Source organism: Lactuca saligna, chromosome 8 (assembly GCF_052625555.1).
Source record: "Lactuca saligna cultivar CGN05327 chromosome 8, ASM5262555v1, whole genome shotgun sequence".
NCBI classification, from domain to species: domain Eukaryota; kingdom Viridiplantae; phylum Streptophyta; class Magnoliopsida; order Asterales; family Asteraceae; genus Lactuca; species Lactuca saligna.
Genome location: NC_136424.1, coordinates 53849566 through 53865435, shown reverse-complemented (window position 1 = coordinate 53865435; position 15870 = coordinate 53849566). Strand labels below are relative to the sequence as shown.

The 15870-nt window shown below is 37.9% G+C and overlaps 1 protein-coding gene across 1 annotated transcript; it reads left to right on the top strand.

The window, feature by feature from the left end:
• Positions 1-2876: 2876 nt before the first annotated feature.
• On the top strand, positions 2877-5270 carry LOC145013245 (DELLA protein GAI1-like). Its single transcript, XM_078972053.1, has one exon. The coding sequence runs from the start codon at positions 3236-3238 to the stop codon at positions 4943-4945; it is 1710 nt and encodes a 569-aa protein (XP_078828179.1). The 5' UTR covers positions 2877-3235; the 3' UTR covers positions 4946-5270.
• Positions 5271-15870: the final 10600 nt, after the last annotated feature.

The window sequence follows — 15870 nt, the reverse complement described above, 5'->3', positions numbered from 1 at the left end:
GGGGTTCCCATGACACCGGAGTAAGACCGTGGAGGGTTCTATGGCATCCTTATATGTTTTTATGGATGACTTATGTGGTTTCATGTGTGGTATGTTTTGGGAAACTCACTAAGCTCCGTGCTTACAGTTTTGTTTAAGGTTTTAGGTATCATCGGTTTGGAAAGGAATGACCCAACTTGATCGCAGCGCACACACCCGTGTTTTCCGCAACATATGATTTTGGGATGAACTCTGATAAATGGTTTTTTAATTATTAATGTTTCATAATGCTTGGATTAAACGACATCCATGTTTGACTATAATTAAAATGAAATTTTTACCTTTGATTTTTGGGTCGTTACACTATACTTCGTAAACATCTTTTATAACATTAGAGTGGGTGGGTGTAGTCATGTTAAGACTAATATTTAAACATGCGATGACAAATGTTGTACATGTCTTATAAATATATATGTATATATATAAATTTAAACCATTTAAATTTGATTGTCTATTATTAATTCTAATTAAATTGCAAAAACACAATATTAATAATTAACTTTAGTTTAATATTAAACTTTATAAATTACTATTATAAATAATGTTAAAATTAATTCTTAAATCTCTATTTAAATAATATATATATATATATATATATATATATATATATATATATATATATATATATATATATATATATATATATATATATATTCAAATTTAAAGTCTATTATTTAAATAATATTTATCCAAAACAAATATTCAGATTAAAAAAGCACTTTTACATAATATTTATCTTATAAGATAGTTATTCAAAAATTGAAAAACTTCAATTTTGAAATTAATAAGTAAAACCATCAAGAAACACAAGATACGACTAGCTATGCCGCATCTAGGAACAGTTGCGTCGTACCTACGTTTTAACGTTTTACAGGTTTTGTTTTGTATTTTTTCGTTTTTCTTATTCCAATGACAAACAAGTTCAAATCAAATCAGATTGGATTAAAATGCAAGTAATGATGAACTAAGGCTTTGATACTATTACTCGGTTTTCTATACATATAAACATGAGATCATTCATAGCGGAAGCAAAACAGTAATCATATATGTTTGTTCGTCCTAAAGATTTAAGTTTCATATTATTGGAGTTATTCTACTAAAACGTAAATAAGGAGGTTTTACATACCTCTTATGCAATCATTTATCTCCATGCTTGAGATATTGTCCTTTTCATCATTGCATAAATGAGAGGACCAAAACCAAATCCGTCTAATGATATCACACGTAAGACACCAAAGTAAGAATCAAAAGATAACTAGGAAGATGATCAAAATTCTACAAACCCTAATGATGGTCAATTTTCATCGTATTTATATCAAGTCAAGGTGTAGGGAATAATGAAATTTTTAGCACCCTATTTATATCCTTAGATCCTTTTTGAGTTTCATCTTCCATCCCATATGAGATGGAGTGAATTTCAAATTTCACCTTTAATTCCATGTGTGATTGAGTGATTTCGAATTTCCCTTAATACTAAGGGTTATGGAACATTTAAATTTACAAATCTTTAACTAATTAATATTCATCTCATTGAATTAATTAACTTTCAATTAATTCTAAAATAGTTTATAATAAATTTATAAAATTTAATAAAATAATAAACTAATTTTTTTCCTATTTTTTTAGTTTCTGAAACGGATCAATAGGGTAACCTAAAATGACTATATTATTATTAAAAATATTAGAAATAATTGGTAACCTTGGACATTATATTGGTGATGCAAATTGCATATGAGGTGATGTGTGATTGAAATTAGTTGGTTGATATGGTATTTATGAGGATTATTGGGTGTGGTTGCTATATATATATTCTTGTATTCGGCGAACCATATAGGTTAGGTTGTGTTTGAGTATGAGTTTAGGTTTGATAGATAAATGTTTGAGTTTTGCACTATTTTTTTTATTAAAGATGTTTTAAACTTTTAAGAAACAAGAGAAAGAAAAAAAACGTGTTGATAAAATTGATTGAAATACAATGTATTTATCAGTATCGAAAATTAATATTATTTTTTTTAGAAAAATCAATCGTTTGACACCAATGGTTATGTGACAGTTTCATTTTATTCCATGGAGCGACATCGAAAGAGCTACAAGCCTTAACACAACATGAATACATGACGATGTTCCTATAGCCTCCGTGGTGTAGAGGCTAGCCCGCTTGGCCTCCGCAACAATGTATTTGATCCATACAGACTAGATAAAAATATCCAATTAAGCAACAAGCTTTGTCAAAGTTTAACTCATTAAATATCTATTTTTTGGTAAGAAATGATGTTTTTTTAAATTAGTTTATAGAAAAAATATATTACCACAATTTGTTTCAATAGATAAACATAACAATTTTTAAGATATACATTTTGCATTAAAAAACTATAATTCAAAACATCTTAAATAAATTGAATAGTTTACGAAGAGTTCAACACCAAAGTTTTTAATTTTAAATTTTAATAAAAAAATTAAAAAAGACAAAAAGTTTAGTTCGAAACATAAACTGTTAATTTTTTTTATTTTCAATAAGAAAAAATAAGCTAAACATTACTTTAATTACCCTTTTGTTTTTTTAAACTTTCAAAAATTTTAATTTCTACTTATTCTAAAACTTAAAACAATTATTTTTATCATACATTTCAATTTACACGTAGTTTTTACAACCACGACACATATTTCCATGATCATAAATAAGATATATTATACTTTGATTTCCGATTCATCTTTTTGCTATTAATTATTATTCCACACATGGAATTTATTTCACATGATTCCTTTCGTTACAATTATTTTATATACCATATAAAAATTATAAAAATGAATTTTTGATGTTGGTGTGAAGGAGTATATATTTTTTTGTTGTGATGAAGATAGAGAAGAAGAGGGGTTGAGGTTGAGGTTGAGGTTGTGTTGTGTTGTCCGCCTGTTGGTTCATCGATTATCGCGCCCACCCCTCACGAGCGTTTCTTCATCTATCTCTCTCTCTCTCATCTCCACACCACTTGTATTTGCTGTACCATTTTTATACTTCCACCTATCATCTTTCTCTCTCTGATAATCACTCGCACTATCATCGCTTCCCCCAATCACAAATGCTCAGATTCTTCCACCCATTCACAGATTGTTAACCCATACCTCTTTTCCCGATCCCCAATCGTTGGATTTAAGATCTACAGAAAAGACTCTGAAGAAGAAAAAAGAAAAAAAGATGAAACGAGAATACCCACAGCAGGATTACACCTTCTTTAATGGCGGCAGTTCCACTTCCGCCTCCGCCTCCACCGCCGCTGCCTCTGGTTCTGGGTTTTCAGATGTGACCGGGAAATCGAAGATGTGGGATGAGGTTGAAGAGCAAGATGCCGGCGTTGATGAGCTGTTGGCGGTGCTTGGGTACAAAGTTAAGTCGTCTGATATGGCTGATGTTGCGCAAAAGATAGAGCATCTGGAGGGTGTTTTGGGGAACGATGATGGGTTGTCTCAGCTTGCTTCTGATTCTGTTCATTATAACCCTTCAGATCTATCTTCGTGGCTTGAATCAATGATTTGTGAGCTGAACCCCACAAATCAACCCACTGTTATCGATGATTCGTTTGTCAACAACACCTCCTCTGTAACTCCGTCGGCTGTGGACTCATCTTCTGTCTTTGTTGATGATCTACAAAGGATCCCCGGGAACGCAATTTACCCTCCGGCGAAAAAACAAAAACCCTCTTCTCCGTCGACTGGTGCCTCCTCCTCGTACAATCCGAATCCGATTGTTCTCGTCGATACGCAGGAAAACGGGATCCGACTTGTTCATACTCTGATGGCTTGTGCCGAAGCTGTCCAGCAAGACGACATGAAACTAGCTGAAACCTTGGTGAAACAAGCCGGAATTTTAGCTGTGTCTCAAGCCGGAGCTATGAGGAAAGTTGCGACGTATTTTGCCGAAGCTCTTGCTCGAAGAATCTACCGGCTGTACCCTAAAACGCCACAAGATTCGCCGGCGTTCCAAGATCTTCTTCAGATGCATTTTTACGAAACCTGCCCTTACCTCAAATTTGCCCATTTTACGGCGAATCAAGCTATCTTAGAAGCTTTTGCAGGTAAGAAGAAGGTTCATGTGATTGATTTTAGCATGAAACAGGGTATGCAGTGGCCGCCTCTGATGCAGGCTTTGGCTCTTCGACCCGGAGGTCCGCCCGCTTTCCGATTAACCGGGATTGGGCCACCATCAGGTGATAATACGGATCATTTGCAGGAGGTTGGTTGGAAATTGGCTCAATTGGCTGATACAATTCATGTGGAGTTTGAGTACAGGGGTTTTCTTGCTGAAAGCTTGGCTGATCTTGAACCCTCGATGCTTGATTTAAGAGAAGATGAAGTTGTCGCAGTTAACTCGGTTTTTGAGTTGCATCAGTTGTTGGCTAGACCGGGGGCCGTCGAGAAGGTCTTATCGGCGGTGAAGGAGATGAAGCCGGAGATCGTAACAGTGGTGGAGCAAGAAGCTAATCATAACGGACCGGTGTTCTTGGAACGATTCACCGAGTCTTTACATTACTATTCCACCCTTTTTGACTCGCTTGAAAGCAGTGGCAACGGCGGCGGAGTGGCGGAAGGTAGTGGTATTCCGGCGGCGAGTAACCAAGATAAGATTATGTCGGAGGTGTATCTTGGGAAACAGATCTGTAACGTGGTTGCGTGTGAAGGACAAGACCGAGTTGAAAGGCACCAGACGTTGAGTCAATGGAAGACTCGGTTTGAATCGGGTGGGTTTGAACCGGTTCATCTGGGTTCCAACGCCTACAAACAAGCTAGTATGTTGTTAGCTCTGTTCGCCGGCGGCGATGGCTACAGGGTGGAGGAAAACAACGGTTGTTTGATGTTGGGTTGGCATACACGGCCGCTAATCACGACATCGGCGTGGAAGCTCCGGTGAACTCGACTGGGTCAACTCGGTGAATAATACCTAACGAGTTGGTTCAAACTCAGTGCCAGCCTGGAAGAGCAGAAATCGCGAGTTGCTGAGTTGGAGAACTGAAACTCAATAGGTGGGGGCCACTTGCCCACATCTGGGTATTTTGTTTATTTTAATTACCAAAGTAATTTTTTTTTTTATGTTTATCTTTTTTTTTTTTTTTTTTTTTTTAATTGGGAGTTGGGGGGTTAAATTGGAATTAGATTTAAGTCGTGTGAGTGGAATGAAATCTTGTAATTTTCTCAAGGGGTTGAATGAAAATAGGGTCAATGTGAATTTTATAGTAGGTAACGTTGTTCCTAAAAAGTCAAAGCTTATAACTTTAGTTCGATCTAAAGTTCTTGAACTTTGTAAACAAGTTGTCAAGTGACTTTTTTACCCCATACTCCAACATATGACTTTCATATTTGATTTGGATTTAAATCCTCTTGAGCTCTAGATTCTTAAACATTTAGTCTTTTAGGTAATATATAATAAGGTTGAATATTTTAATTATATGATAAATTTATATGTTGAGTTTATAAGTTTTTAGACCTATTGATTCATAAGAAAGTGACTAATTTTCAAAAAATATCAAAAAATAATCATTAGTTTTGTAAAATATGTTTGGGGAATTTGCAATATACCTTTTTGTTAACAAAAGCTAATATCACAGATTGTTGCAAATAGGAATTGCAACGGGGCGGGTTCGGGGTGCGGTACGGTTTTTTTCCAAACCCGTCCCGATATTTTTTGGGTATCTTATCGGGGTGCTCTTGGGTTCGGGTTTTCTTGTCGGGTTTCGGATATCTTATCAGGTTTTTAACAATTCATAATAAAATTTTTATTTTGTTTTAAGGTACCCAGAGATGTTTTATAAAAATACATGTTCTAGTCTTTCTTTTAAATTAAAAATATGATGCATCATTTTAATAAAATAAACTAGATGTTATATTAAAAATTATTTGATTTAGTTTAGTATAATACGTCAAAACATAAATAATTGTTAATAACTAAAAAGATTATTTGATTTAAGTTTAGTGTAATACATCAAAACATAAAAAATGATCATTCACACCATATTTTAAAAATTAAAAAGATTATCCACGGTAAATATTTTATATTTGAATGTGTGCAATTAACATCAAAAGGATTCGTGTGTGTGTGTGTGTGTGTGTGTATATATAATCGGGGCGGGGCGAAGAGAAGCCACTCCCTGCCCCGAACCCGATAAAAAAACCCGATAACGACCCATTATCCGACTCGAAATGATCGGGTTTTGGGTTTCCCCGTCGGGTTCGGGCTTTTTTTGCCATCCCTAGTTGCAAATGATGTTATTCACCAATTGAATTCATGTATAAATTTTGTTAAGGGGATGCTATTAGGGATGTCAACGGGGACAAACGGGACGGTGATTGCATCCCCTGCCCCCGCCCCAATTTTTTTTTGTTCCCCCATCCTGCCCCCGAAATCTTCATCCTTTCAACCCCAGCCCCCAAATTTCCTTTCTGACCCCACCCCCGCCCTCGATTGATTTTAGGCTATCTTATTTGGGCTAAAAGAAGTTCTTGTTTGGACTAAAAGAAACTATTTTTTGGGTAACAAATAAATATTTGTTACATAATTTTACATGTTACAAATAACTTAAAAACATGTTTTTTGTTGTATTTTTGTACGTAAAAATCATTTTATTGTTTATTATATTTATATAATTAATATATGTTCATTTATATAATTTTTTAGCGGGGCCCCCATAGGGGTTTCGGGACGGGACTACCAACCCCGCCTCCACCCCGAAATTAAAACAGGGGTTAACCTTGCCCCCCGTCCCTTATTATTATTTTTTTTCAACAAATGCTCCCATACGGGACGGAACCCGTACGGAATCGAGGTCCCACGAAACTTTTTGACATCCTATATGCTATAAAGTTGCCGAATAACTTTTCATTTCTATCTCCTTTGGTCTATCCATTCAATCAATATGTTTTGGTATATTTCAGCATCTTCATTAACATCTCTCTCATCCGATGAATTTTTAAGTTGTTTATTTTTTATGATTTTTAATTGGTGGTAATGTTAAATTCAAGAATGGAAAAACCATAACGATCAACAATCAACTTTTATGATATTAGTTACACGCAAAATGCGATTCCATAATTTTGTTGATATTGTTTATTCAATCGTACACGTTGATAAATAATATTTAATTAAAAGATCAATATATTTTGAATATCGTGACATCTATGATATCTCATTTGCTACAAATGATGTGACTTTACAGGGTTTTATTATTATTATGATAATTTTTTTGGCGGGGGAGTTTGATGAATGTTATTAGACTAACTCCATGTTAGAATTTATGTAAAGATAAAAGATATTGCAATCTATATGTCGTGAACGTCTTTTTATTATACATCGCAACATCGTGTGACAATGACATGTTATAGGGAGATAGCATTTGAGATGAAGATGATGGTTTTTGGGTTCATTTTATAGTCAATGTTATTGATAAATATTTATTGTATATGTTGAACTAAGTCAACTAATAATCGGATTCCAATTGATATTAGTATTACCAATATATCTATCGGATTCCAATTGATAAATTTTTATTTATTAACCAATTTAACTTCTTTTGTATTGTATTATTTTAAATATAACTATTTAGAATAATAATTAAACTTTTATAAAGAATTTGAACGAACAATTATGTGAGCAATTTTTTAATAAAATTACATCACAAAACAGTGATATAGAACGAACTACTACAGCTCAACAAATAGTAAATAAGATTATATAATAAAACACATGCTCAACAAAAAACTGCTACATTAATAAACCACACAAACCAACTCAAACTAGGTCTTTAATAATTTAGACTCATTCTACACAACCAATTGATCAATATTCGCATTATACCCATCTTTGCGACATACTCTTTGAAAGAGATCACATATGTTCCCTTTTATAGAGTTATTATTTAGTTTCATCGCTCTTTGAAGAAAGAAGACTCCTCTCATGTATGATATCTTTGAAGAAAGAAGACTCCTCCCATGTATGATGTGTGTGTTGTGTTAGAGTCTATTGCAAAAGTTCATATTGTAATATTGTAGTCTTCAATGTTTAATTCCGAAAGTATGTTTGGCTTCAGAGTTTTGAACACTAGGTTTCGTAGTGACATGTGCGTAACTGTTTGATAACTTAATTGGTTATTCTCTAACCGACTCTCTTTTTGTCAACCTATATTTAGAAAGTAGAGTAAGCTTTTGCGAAGTTCTTACACTCAATAGTTGTAATCGAACGATCTTACTCTAATCATATCAGAATCTTATTTACTCTTGTGTGCAATCATTTCTTTCATTCAAACATGTATGATATCTTTGAAGAAAGAAGACTCCTCCCATGTATGATGTCAGAGTCTAAATGTGTGTTGTGTTAGAGTCTATTGCAAAAGTTCATATTGTAATATTGTAGTCTTCAATGTTTAATTCCGAAAGTATGTTTGACTTCAGAGTTTTGGACACTAGGTTTCGTAGTGACATGTGCGTAACTGTTTGATAACTTAATTGGTTATTCTCTAACCGACTCTCTTTTTGTCAACCTATATTTAGAAAGTAGAGTAAGCTTTTGCGAGTTCTTACACTCAATAGTTGTAATCGAACGATCTTACTCTAATCATATCAGAATCTTATTTACTCTTGTGTGCAATCATTTCTTTCATTCAAACATGATTTCATACTTTTAGAATCTAAATTTGATTCTACAAGTGGTATCAGAGCAAGGAAAACTTTTAGTCTATTTTAAATCTTAGAATGTTCATGAGTTCACCGTTCTTTGTCTTTGATTTTTCTAGATCTCTTTTGCAATTGCAATTTGTTTGCTTTATGATTTGCAAATTCTTGTTCTAGAACTTGTTTTGGTTTGAATTTTATATTTCACTCATTGATTTGATTCGTTGTTTAAGTTTTAATTGAAATCATGGCTAAAATAGACTCTTATGTTGTGCCGTTTAATTTGTCAAGTAGCATTGGTTCAAATACAAGGATTCTAAATCTCTTTCCATATGATTATGAGGTGTAGGTGTTGCATTTTGAAGATTACATCACTGGAATCGAGAAGCATGGTTCATACATCTAGAAATCCATAACTGTTGGTCCACACAAGTTCACAAGGACGAAGGAACCTGTTTATTCACTTGTTAATTATGAAGAACTTTGTGATAAATATACTGACATGGATGATGAAGTGAAAGAAAAGCTTGGGAATGATTTGAAAGCAAAGAAAGAGATTCATTTCACTCTTGCTCCAGATACTTTTAGGCTTTTCAGTTCATGCAAAACTACAAATGAAATTTGGAAACGTTTGAAAGAGCTACATTCTGGTCATGCTGACCAACTTCATATTTTTCAAACTTCATTGCTTTAGGAGAAGAAAACATTGATGAAGTTTCTAAAAGGTATTATCATTTGTTAAGCAGACTTATGAAGTATGATTTGAAGCATCAACCAATCGAGAAAAAGGTGACATTTTTCCAAGAACTCTGTCTTAAATGGAAATCTATTGTGTTGACTGTGAAGGCTCATGCACAATTCAAAACGTACAGGTTGTCACAAGTGATAGGAATTTTAAGGTCACATAAGGATGAGGTCATTGAGGGTTCAAAGTCAAGATAAGAAGATCTATAAGAGGACAAACACATCCTACAACCATCCTAACAGGAAGAAAGAGTCTTCCTCCAAAAAATCCTATAGAGATAAAATTTACTCAAGTCCTACGATTCATAGGGTTAATGATCTAGAAGATAAATAGGAAGATGTAGATGATCCTAAGATATATGACTATTATTTTTCTATTAACATTTCAGGTATTGTAACATCCCGACTTCCAGTTATAATATTTATATATTTATTTATGAGTTGATTAAGCAACTCGACCAGTTGGATGCCCCAACTCGTCGAGTAAAGACGGATTTAGCCATGTGGGTTTTACGACTAACTCGACGAGTTGGAGGGACCAACTCGACAAGTTGGCGTAGTGAGAGGAAACCCTAATTCTTCGGGGTTGGGTCGAATTTAAAGGACCTTAAGCCCTTATTTCCGCCTCACTAGCCACCTTACTCCCCTATGTGAAACCCTAATCGTCTAGAGTGAATTGAGAGAGAGAGAGAGAGAGAGAGAGAGAAAGAGAGAGAGAAGAGAGAGAGAGAGAGAGCGAGAGAGAGAGAGAAAGAAAGAAAGAAAGAAAGAAAGAAAGAGAGAGAGATGAGCTAACTTGAGAATTCTAGTGTACTTTTGGAAGAGAAGAGAAGAGTATCACGGATTGGAAACGATAAGGGACTGTTGAATATGGTGTTATTTCATCTACAAATTCTGTTGAAGGTAAAAACTCTCCACCTTGCTCATTATTTTGATTAGATCTCATTCTTATGGAGTTTTAGGGCCTTTTCCATCTTTCCTTGAGACTTTGAGTGTTCTGAGCTTACCAAGCGATTGAAACTTTAGATCGGGACCTGGTGACGTCCCTAGAGTCCAAAGGTCCCAACTTTATCCAGCTATAGAAGAGCTTTTATGCTTAAGACCCTAAATGGAACTTGTTTTGGCATTTCAAGCCCTAAGTGCCATGCATGGGCATAAAGCTTGTAGCTTTGTGTGGTATCTCAGCCTTAGGAGGCTAGATCTAGAGTTTGGGGTTATAAATTTACCTTAAAATGTTTGAATGAGAAAAGAGTATGAAAGGACTCGTCGAGTCGATGAGCCGACTCGATGAGTTGGCTAGGGTTTTCCCCGACGAGTCTGGACATGAGTAACTTGGCAAGTTTATGAGACAACTCGACGAGTTAAGTTAGATGTTTGCAATATTACTGAAGGAACGAGGGGACTCAGCGAGTCACATAGATGCACTCAACGAGTCGGGTCAACATGTACTGTTGACTCGAGTGTTGACTTCTGTTGACTTTAGTGTTTGGTCAAGAAAAGGATTATGGGGACCATGGAGGGGTAAAATGGTCTTTTACCTATCCCAAGAGTTAGAGAGAGAAAATAACTTAGTTTATTTAGAGTTGTGATTGAAGTGTTAATTAGAGATAATTATCATATGTTTTAGGTGGAGGCTAGATCGGTGATTCATGTATGAGGTTTATTTGCTTGCTTATGAGGTGAGTCTTTTCACTATACTTGCCTAGAGTGGTAATCTTTCTATAACCGGAGGGTCTTGTGTGCTTTTATTAAGTATTGTGATATCCTGCATTATGTCTTTGTGATTTATGTTGTGTATTAATTTGAGCTTACTGAGTTAGAACTAGAGGGTCCACCCGAGTTGTGGGACCGGAGGGTTCCACTGAGACACATTGACCATAGGGTCTTATTCGAGTATTGCCATGAGAGGCTAATGAAATGTGTGTGGTATTTTGGGGAACTCACTAGGCTTCGTGCTTACCATGTTATGTGTTATGTGTTCCAGGTACTTCTCAGGATCACGGGAAGGCGCCAACTTGATTGTACACACGAGACAGAGTTATGTTTTTGAGGATCCTAGATTTTGTTAAACAATTATGAATATGTGTTTTTGATAAATTGACATTTTAGGGATTTGTGAATTGTGTTCATGAGATTCATGTGATTTTAAAATAAAAATTTACGGTGTTACAGGTTGGTATTAGAGCCTTGGTTTGAGGGATTCGGATGTACCCTCGGGTATGTCTGGAATCAAACTGAGGATTTGAGCATTTTTTTCAAAAGAGATGATTTTTCTAAAATGAGAAAGAGTTTTAACAGAAAAATAAGTTGGAGCAGTGTGTACAATCAGCCATAGCCCGAACGGTGATTTCCCAAATACCCTTACTTATTTGTGTTATGAGATATTTATGAGATGTTAGGGATGCATGATAGAGGATAGGCTAGTTATTTCATATGTAGGGCTAGAGTTGTCTTATTTTTGATGTCGTAGCCTAGGAGTTGCTTCTATCTATTATTTTCCTTGAGTATATGATGAGTATGAGTATCTAACAAGAATCACTTAGAAAGAGTTCTAAGTTGAGGGATAATCTAGGAGAGATACCTAGATGAGCATATGAGGGGTCTACTGATAGAGTAGTCTGATATTCATGAGAGATAGAGTACTTGTGAGTTGGAATCCAATGAGGAGGACTTAGGGTGACAACAGGTTGGTGTGGAAGGTAGTATTGGGCCCATACTACTGAAAGCACTGGATCTGTATGCAAACCAAGTAAGAATCCTTAGGGTGCTAAGGAGCATGTAGGGACGAGGAATCAAGTGTGATTTTACTCGATCTAGTCTCTGATGCTTTTCGTGTTGTGTTTCAGAGACATCATGGTGGGTACACGCCACAACCCTGGGTGCATTGGGATCAGTGACGAGGAGATATGCATGATCATTCATGAGGAGGTGGCTGCAACCATCCTAGAGGCGATACTAGAAATGTTTGGGTCTATTAAGACCACATTGATTGAGACATTCGATGAGCGATATGCTACTGTTACTGAGGTTGCTGCTGCTGCAGCGACCATAGTTGTTACCGCTGCTAGGCCACAGGGAGGTGACTCGTTGTTGTTCCGGGAGTTCAGCAACACAAAGCCACCAGAGTTTCATGGGACACAGGATCCAATTGCTTCCATGAGATGGATCTATGAAATTGAAGGATGCTTTTACATGTGTTCATGCCTAGATCACTTGAGAGTTCGGTTTGTGCTGAACCAGCTTTGCTCGGGAGCCAAGGGCTGGTGGAAATGTGTGACCACCAGTTTTACTACTGTAGATCATGCTGCAAGGAGAGGTTTACACAGCTGTTCCAAGATGATTAGGTTCTCCCGGTGGAGAGGGAACCGTTAGCCCAAGAGTTTCTGTCTCTCAAGCAGAAGACAGAAATTGTGACTGAAATCACGAGGATGCTCCATGAGAGGGCGTTGTTTTTCCCTGAGCACGTGTCTACTGAGCAGGAACGTGTGAATTGTTATCTGAGCATAATAAGGAGGGATATATGGGAGTTCATGGCGAACTCGTCATACCGGACATTGGCTGAGCTTCAGACCAATTCTAGGTGGAGGGAGATTGAGTTAGAGTTGCAGACCAGAGAGGAGGAGGAGTCTCGGGGTAAAGACATGATACCGATGTAGGCGCTGCCACCGACGAAGCGGGAAAAGCCTACTGATGTGAGAGCTGGGGGCCAAAAGGGCCTCACTTATGGAAAGTGCGACAAGAGTCACGAGGCATCATATCGGGCAAGGATTTGCTAAAAATGTGGCAAAGAGGGGCACATGGAGAAATATTTCCCCAAGGTTGAGTGATCTAGGCATGGGAGAGCTTTTCAGCTGAGTGTTCCGCGCCTGCTGCTTTACGTGCTACTGATAGTTGGCCAGCGAAGGTCGAGACACCGAGGGATCATGAGAGAGCTTTTCAGCTAATAACGGAGGAGGTCCGTGCAACACCTGATATCGTGGCTGGTACATATTTCCTTATTTATATTATTTTGAGATTTGTTGTGCTTATACAGTGTTGTATATAGGTACTTTTCTTGTGAGTTCTATACCTGCTTTGGTGTTATTTGACTCGGGTGTGAGTTGATCCTTTGTGTCTTTAGCTTTTAGTCATCACATCAATATCCGACGTGAGATGTTGAGTCGACCTCTGAGGGTTTCTATAGCCGACGAGCACGCGGTTTTCGCTACTGATGTATTCCAGGGATGTGTACTAGAGATTTTTTGTGTTGAGTTACCGATAGACCTGGTACCGATCGCGATGGGTGATGTCTATGTCATAGTGGGTATGGATTGGTTGAGTCGGTTTGGAGTTGTGAGCGTCAGATGGTGACCATACGAGACCCTAGTAGGGGAGTGCTTATGGTGTATGGCGAGGGTACCAGATCTGGATCAGCTTTCTGCTCTGCTGCCAGTGCGAGACAGATCTACAGCAGGGTTGTATGGGATTTTTGGCGTACGTGATGGATACGAGGGTTGCTACAGAGAGGCCGAGTTCTATCTCTGAGTTTCCAATAGTGTGTAAGTTCCTGGATGTTTTCCCTGAGGAGTTACCGGGTGTGCCTCCCGAGAGGTAGGTGGAGTTCCAGATTGATTTGGTTCCGGGTACGGCGCCTATTGCCAAGGCACCTTATCGCCTTGCACCGCCAGAGATGCAGGAGTTATCCTCACAGCTCCAAGAGCTGCCGGGGAAGGTTTTTATCAGGCCAAGTAGCTCACTGTGGGGAGCACTGATCCTTTTTGTCAAGAAAAAGGATGGTTCACACCAGATGTGCATTTATTACTGGGAGTTAAAAAAGATGACGGTCAAGAACCGTTATCCACTACCGAGGATCAATGATTTTTTCGATCAGTTTCAGGGGGTATCTTGGTTTTCCAAGATTGATTTGAGGTATGGATATCATTTGATGAGAGTTTGCGAGGAGGATATCCAGAATATGGCCTTTAGGACTCGTTATGGGCACTACGAGTTTGTGGTGATTCATTTCGTACTAACCAACGCACCATCAGTGTTCATGGATCTCATGAACCGGGTGTGCATGCCCATGTTGGATCGATCGGTGATCGTGTTCATCGACGATATTCTGGTGTACTTGAGGTCTAGAGAGCAACACGAGGAGCATCTTTGAGAGATTCATGGAGTATTGAGGACAGAGAGGCTTTCTACCAAATTCTCTAAGTGTGATTTCTGGTTACGAGAGGTCCGGTTCCTGGGACACCTCGTTAATCAGAATGGGATATTGGACGACCCGGCCAAGATTGAGGAAGTTATGAGATGGGAGGTGCCAAGATCCCTGACCGAGATCATGATTTTTATGGGTTTGGTCAACTACTATCAGAGGTTTATCATAGATTTCTCCTATTGTTGTTCCCCTCACCAGATTGATCCAGAAAGGTGTTACTTTTTACTGGGGGCCCGAGCAGCAGGCCTCATTCGCGACTCTTCGCCACAGATTGTGCGAAGCTCCAGTGTTAGCCCTTCCCGAGGGAGTGGATGACTTTGTAGTTGATTGTGATGCATCCATATCAGGGATGGGTGTGGTGTTGATGCATAAGGGGTATGTGATAGCATATGCATCGAGGTAGTTGAAGCCTCATGAGACGAGGTATCCCACCCACGATTTGGAGTTGGGGCAATGGTGTTTGCTCTCAAAATCTGGCGCTACTATTTGTATGGAGCCCGGTGTACCATATACATGGACCACAAGAGCCTGAAGTACCTCATGGATCAACCTAACCTGAATATGAGATAGAGGAGGTGGTTGGATGTAGTGAAAGACTATGACTATGAGATCTTGTATCATCCGGGTAAGGCTAATGTGGTATCTGATGCCTTGATCCGTAGAGCAGTGAGCGCTTCGATACGAGATGTGTGCATGCGGATGATGGTGATAAATCCAGTCCTAGATACCATTCGAGAGGCCCAGGTGGAGGTCGTGAGACCAGAGAACCGTAAGAGAGAGCGAATAATCAAGCATATTTATGAGTTTGGGACGAATATTCAGGGGCTTATGACTTTTCGTGGGCGGATTTGGGTGCCCTATATAGGTGGAGCTCGATGCATACTGATGGAGGAGGCACATAGATCGAGATTCTCGATCCACCTGGGGTCCATTAAAATGTATTTGGATTTGAAGAAAGATTACTGGTGGCCCTATATGTAGAGGGATGTGGCATGGGTAGTTGAGAGGTGCTTGATATGTCGCCAACCTAAGGTGGAGCAACAACGTCCACATGGCCCTTTGCAACCTCTAGAGATTCCCCGGTGGCAGTGGGAACAGGTTTCCATGGATTTTATCACCAAACTACTGAGAACCGCGTGAGGTATCGATGCGATATGGGTGATTGTGGACCGGTTGACGAAGAGTGCTCACTTTTTGGCTATCAGTGAGAACTCTTCTGTAGAGAAATTAGC

What these genes read in the sequence shown, in the direction of transcription:
- LOC145013245 (XM_078972053.1), top strand. Translation starts at nt 3,236, where the DNA reads ATGAAACGAGAATACCCACAGCAGGATTACACCTTCTTTAATGGCGGC.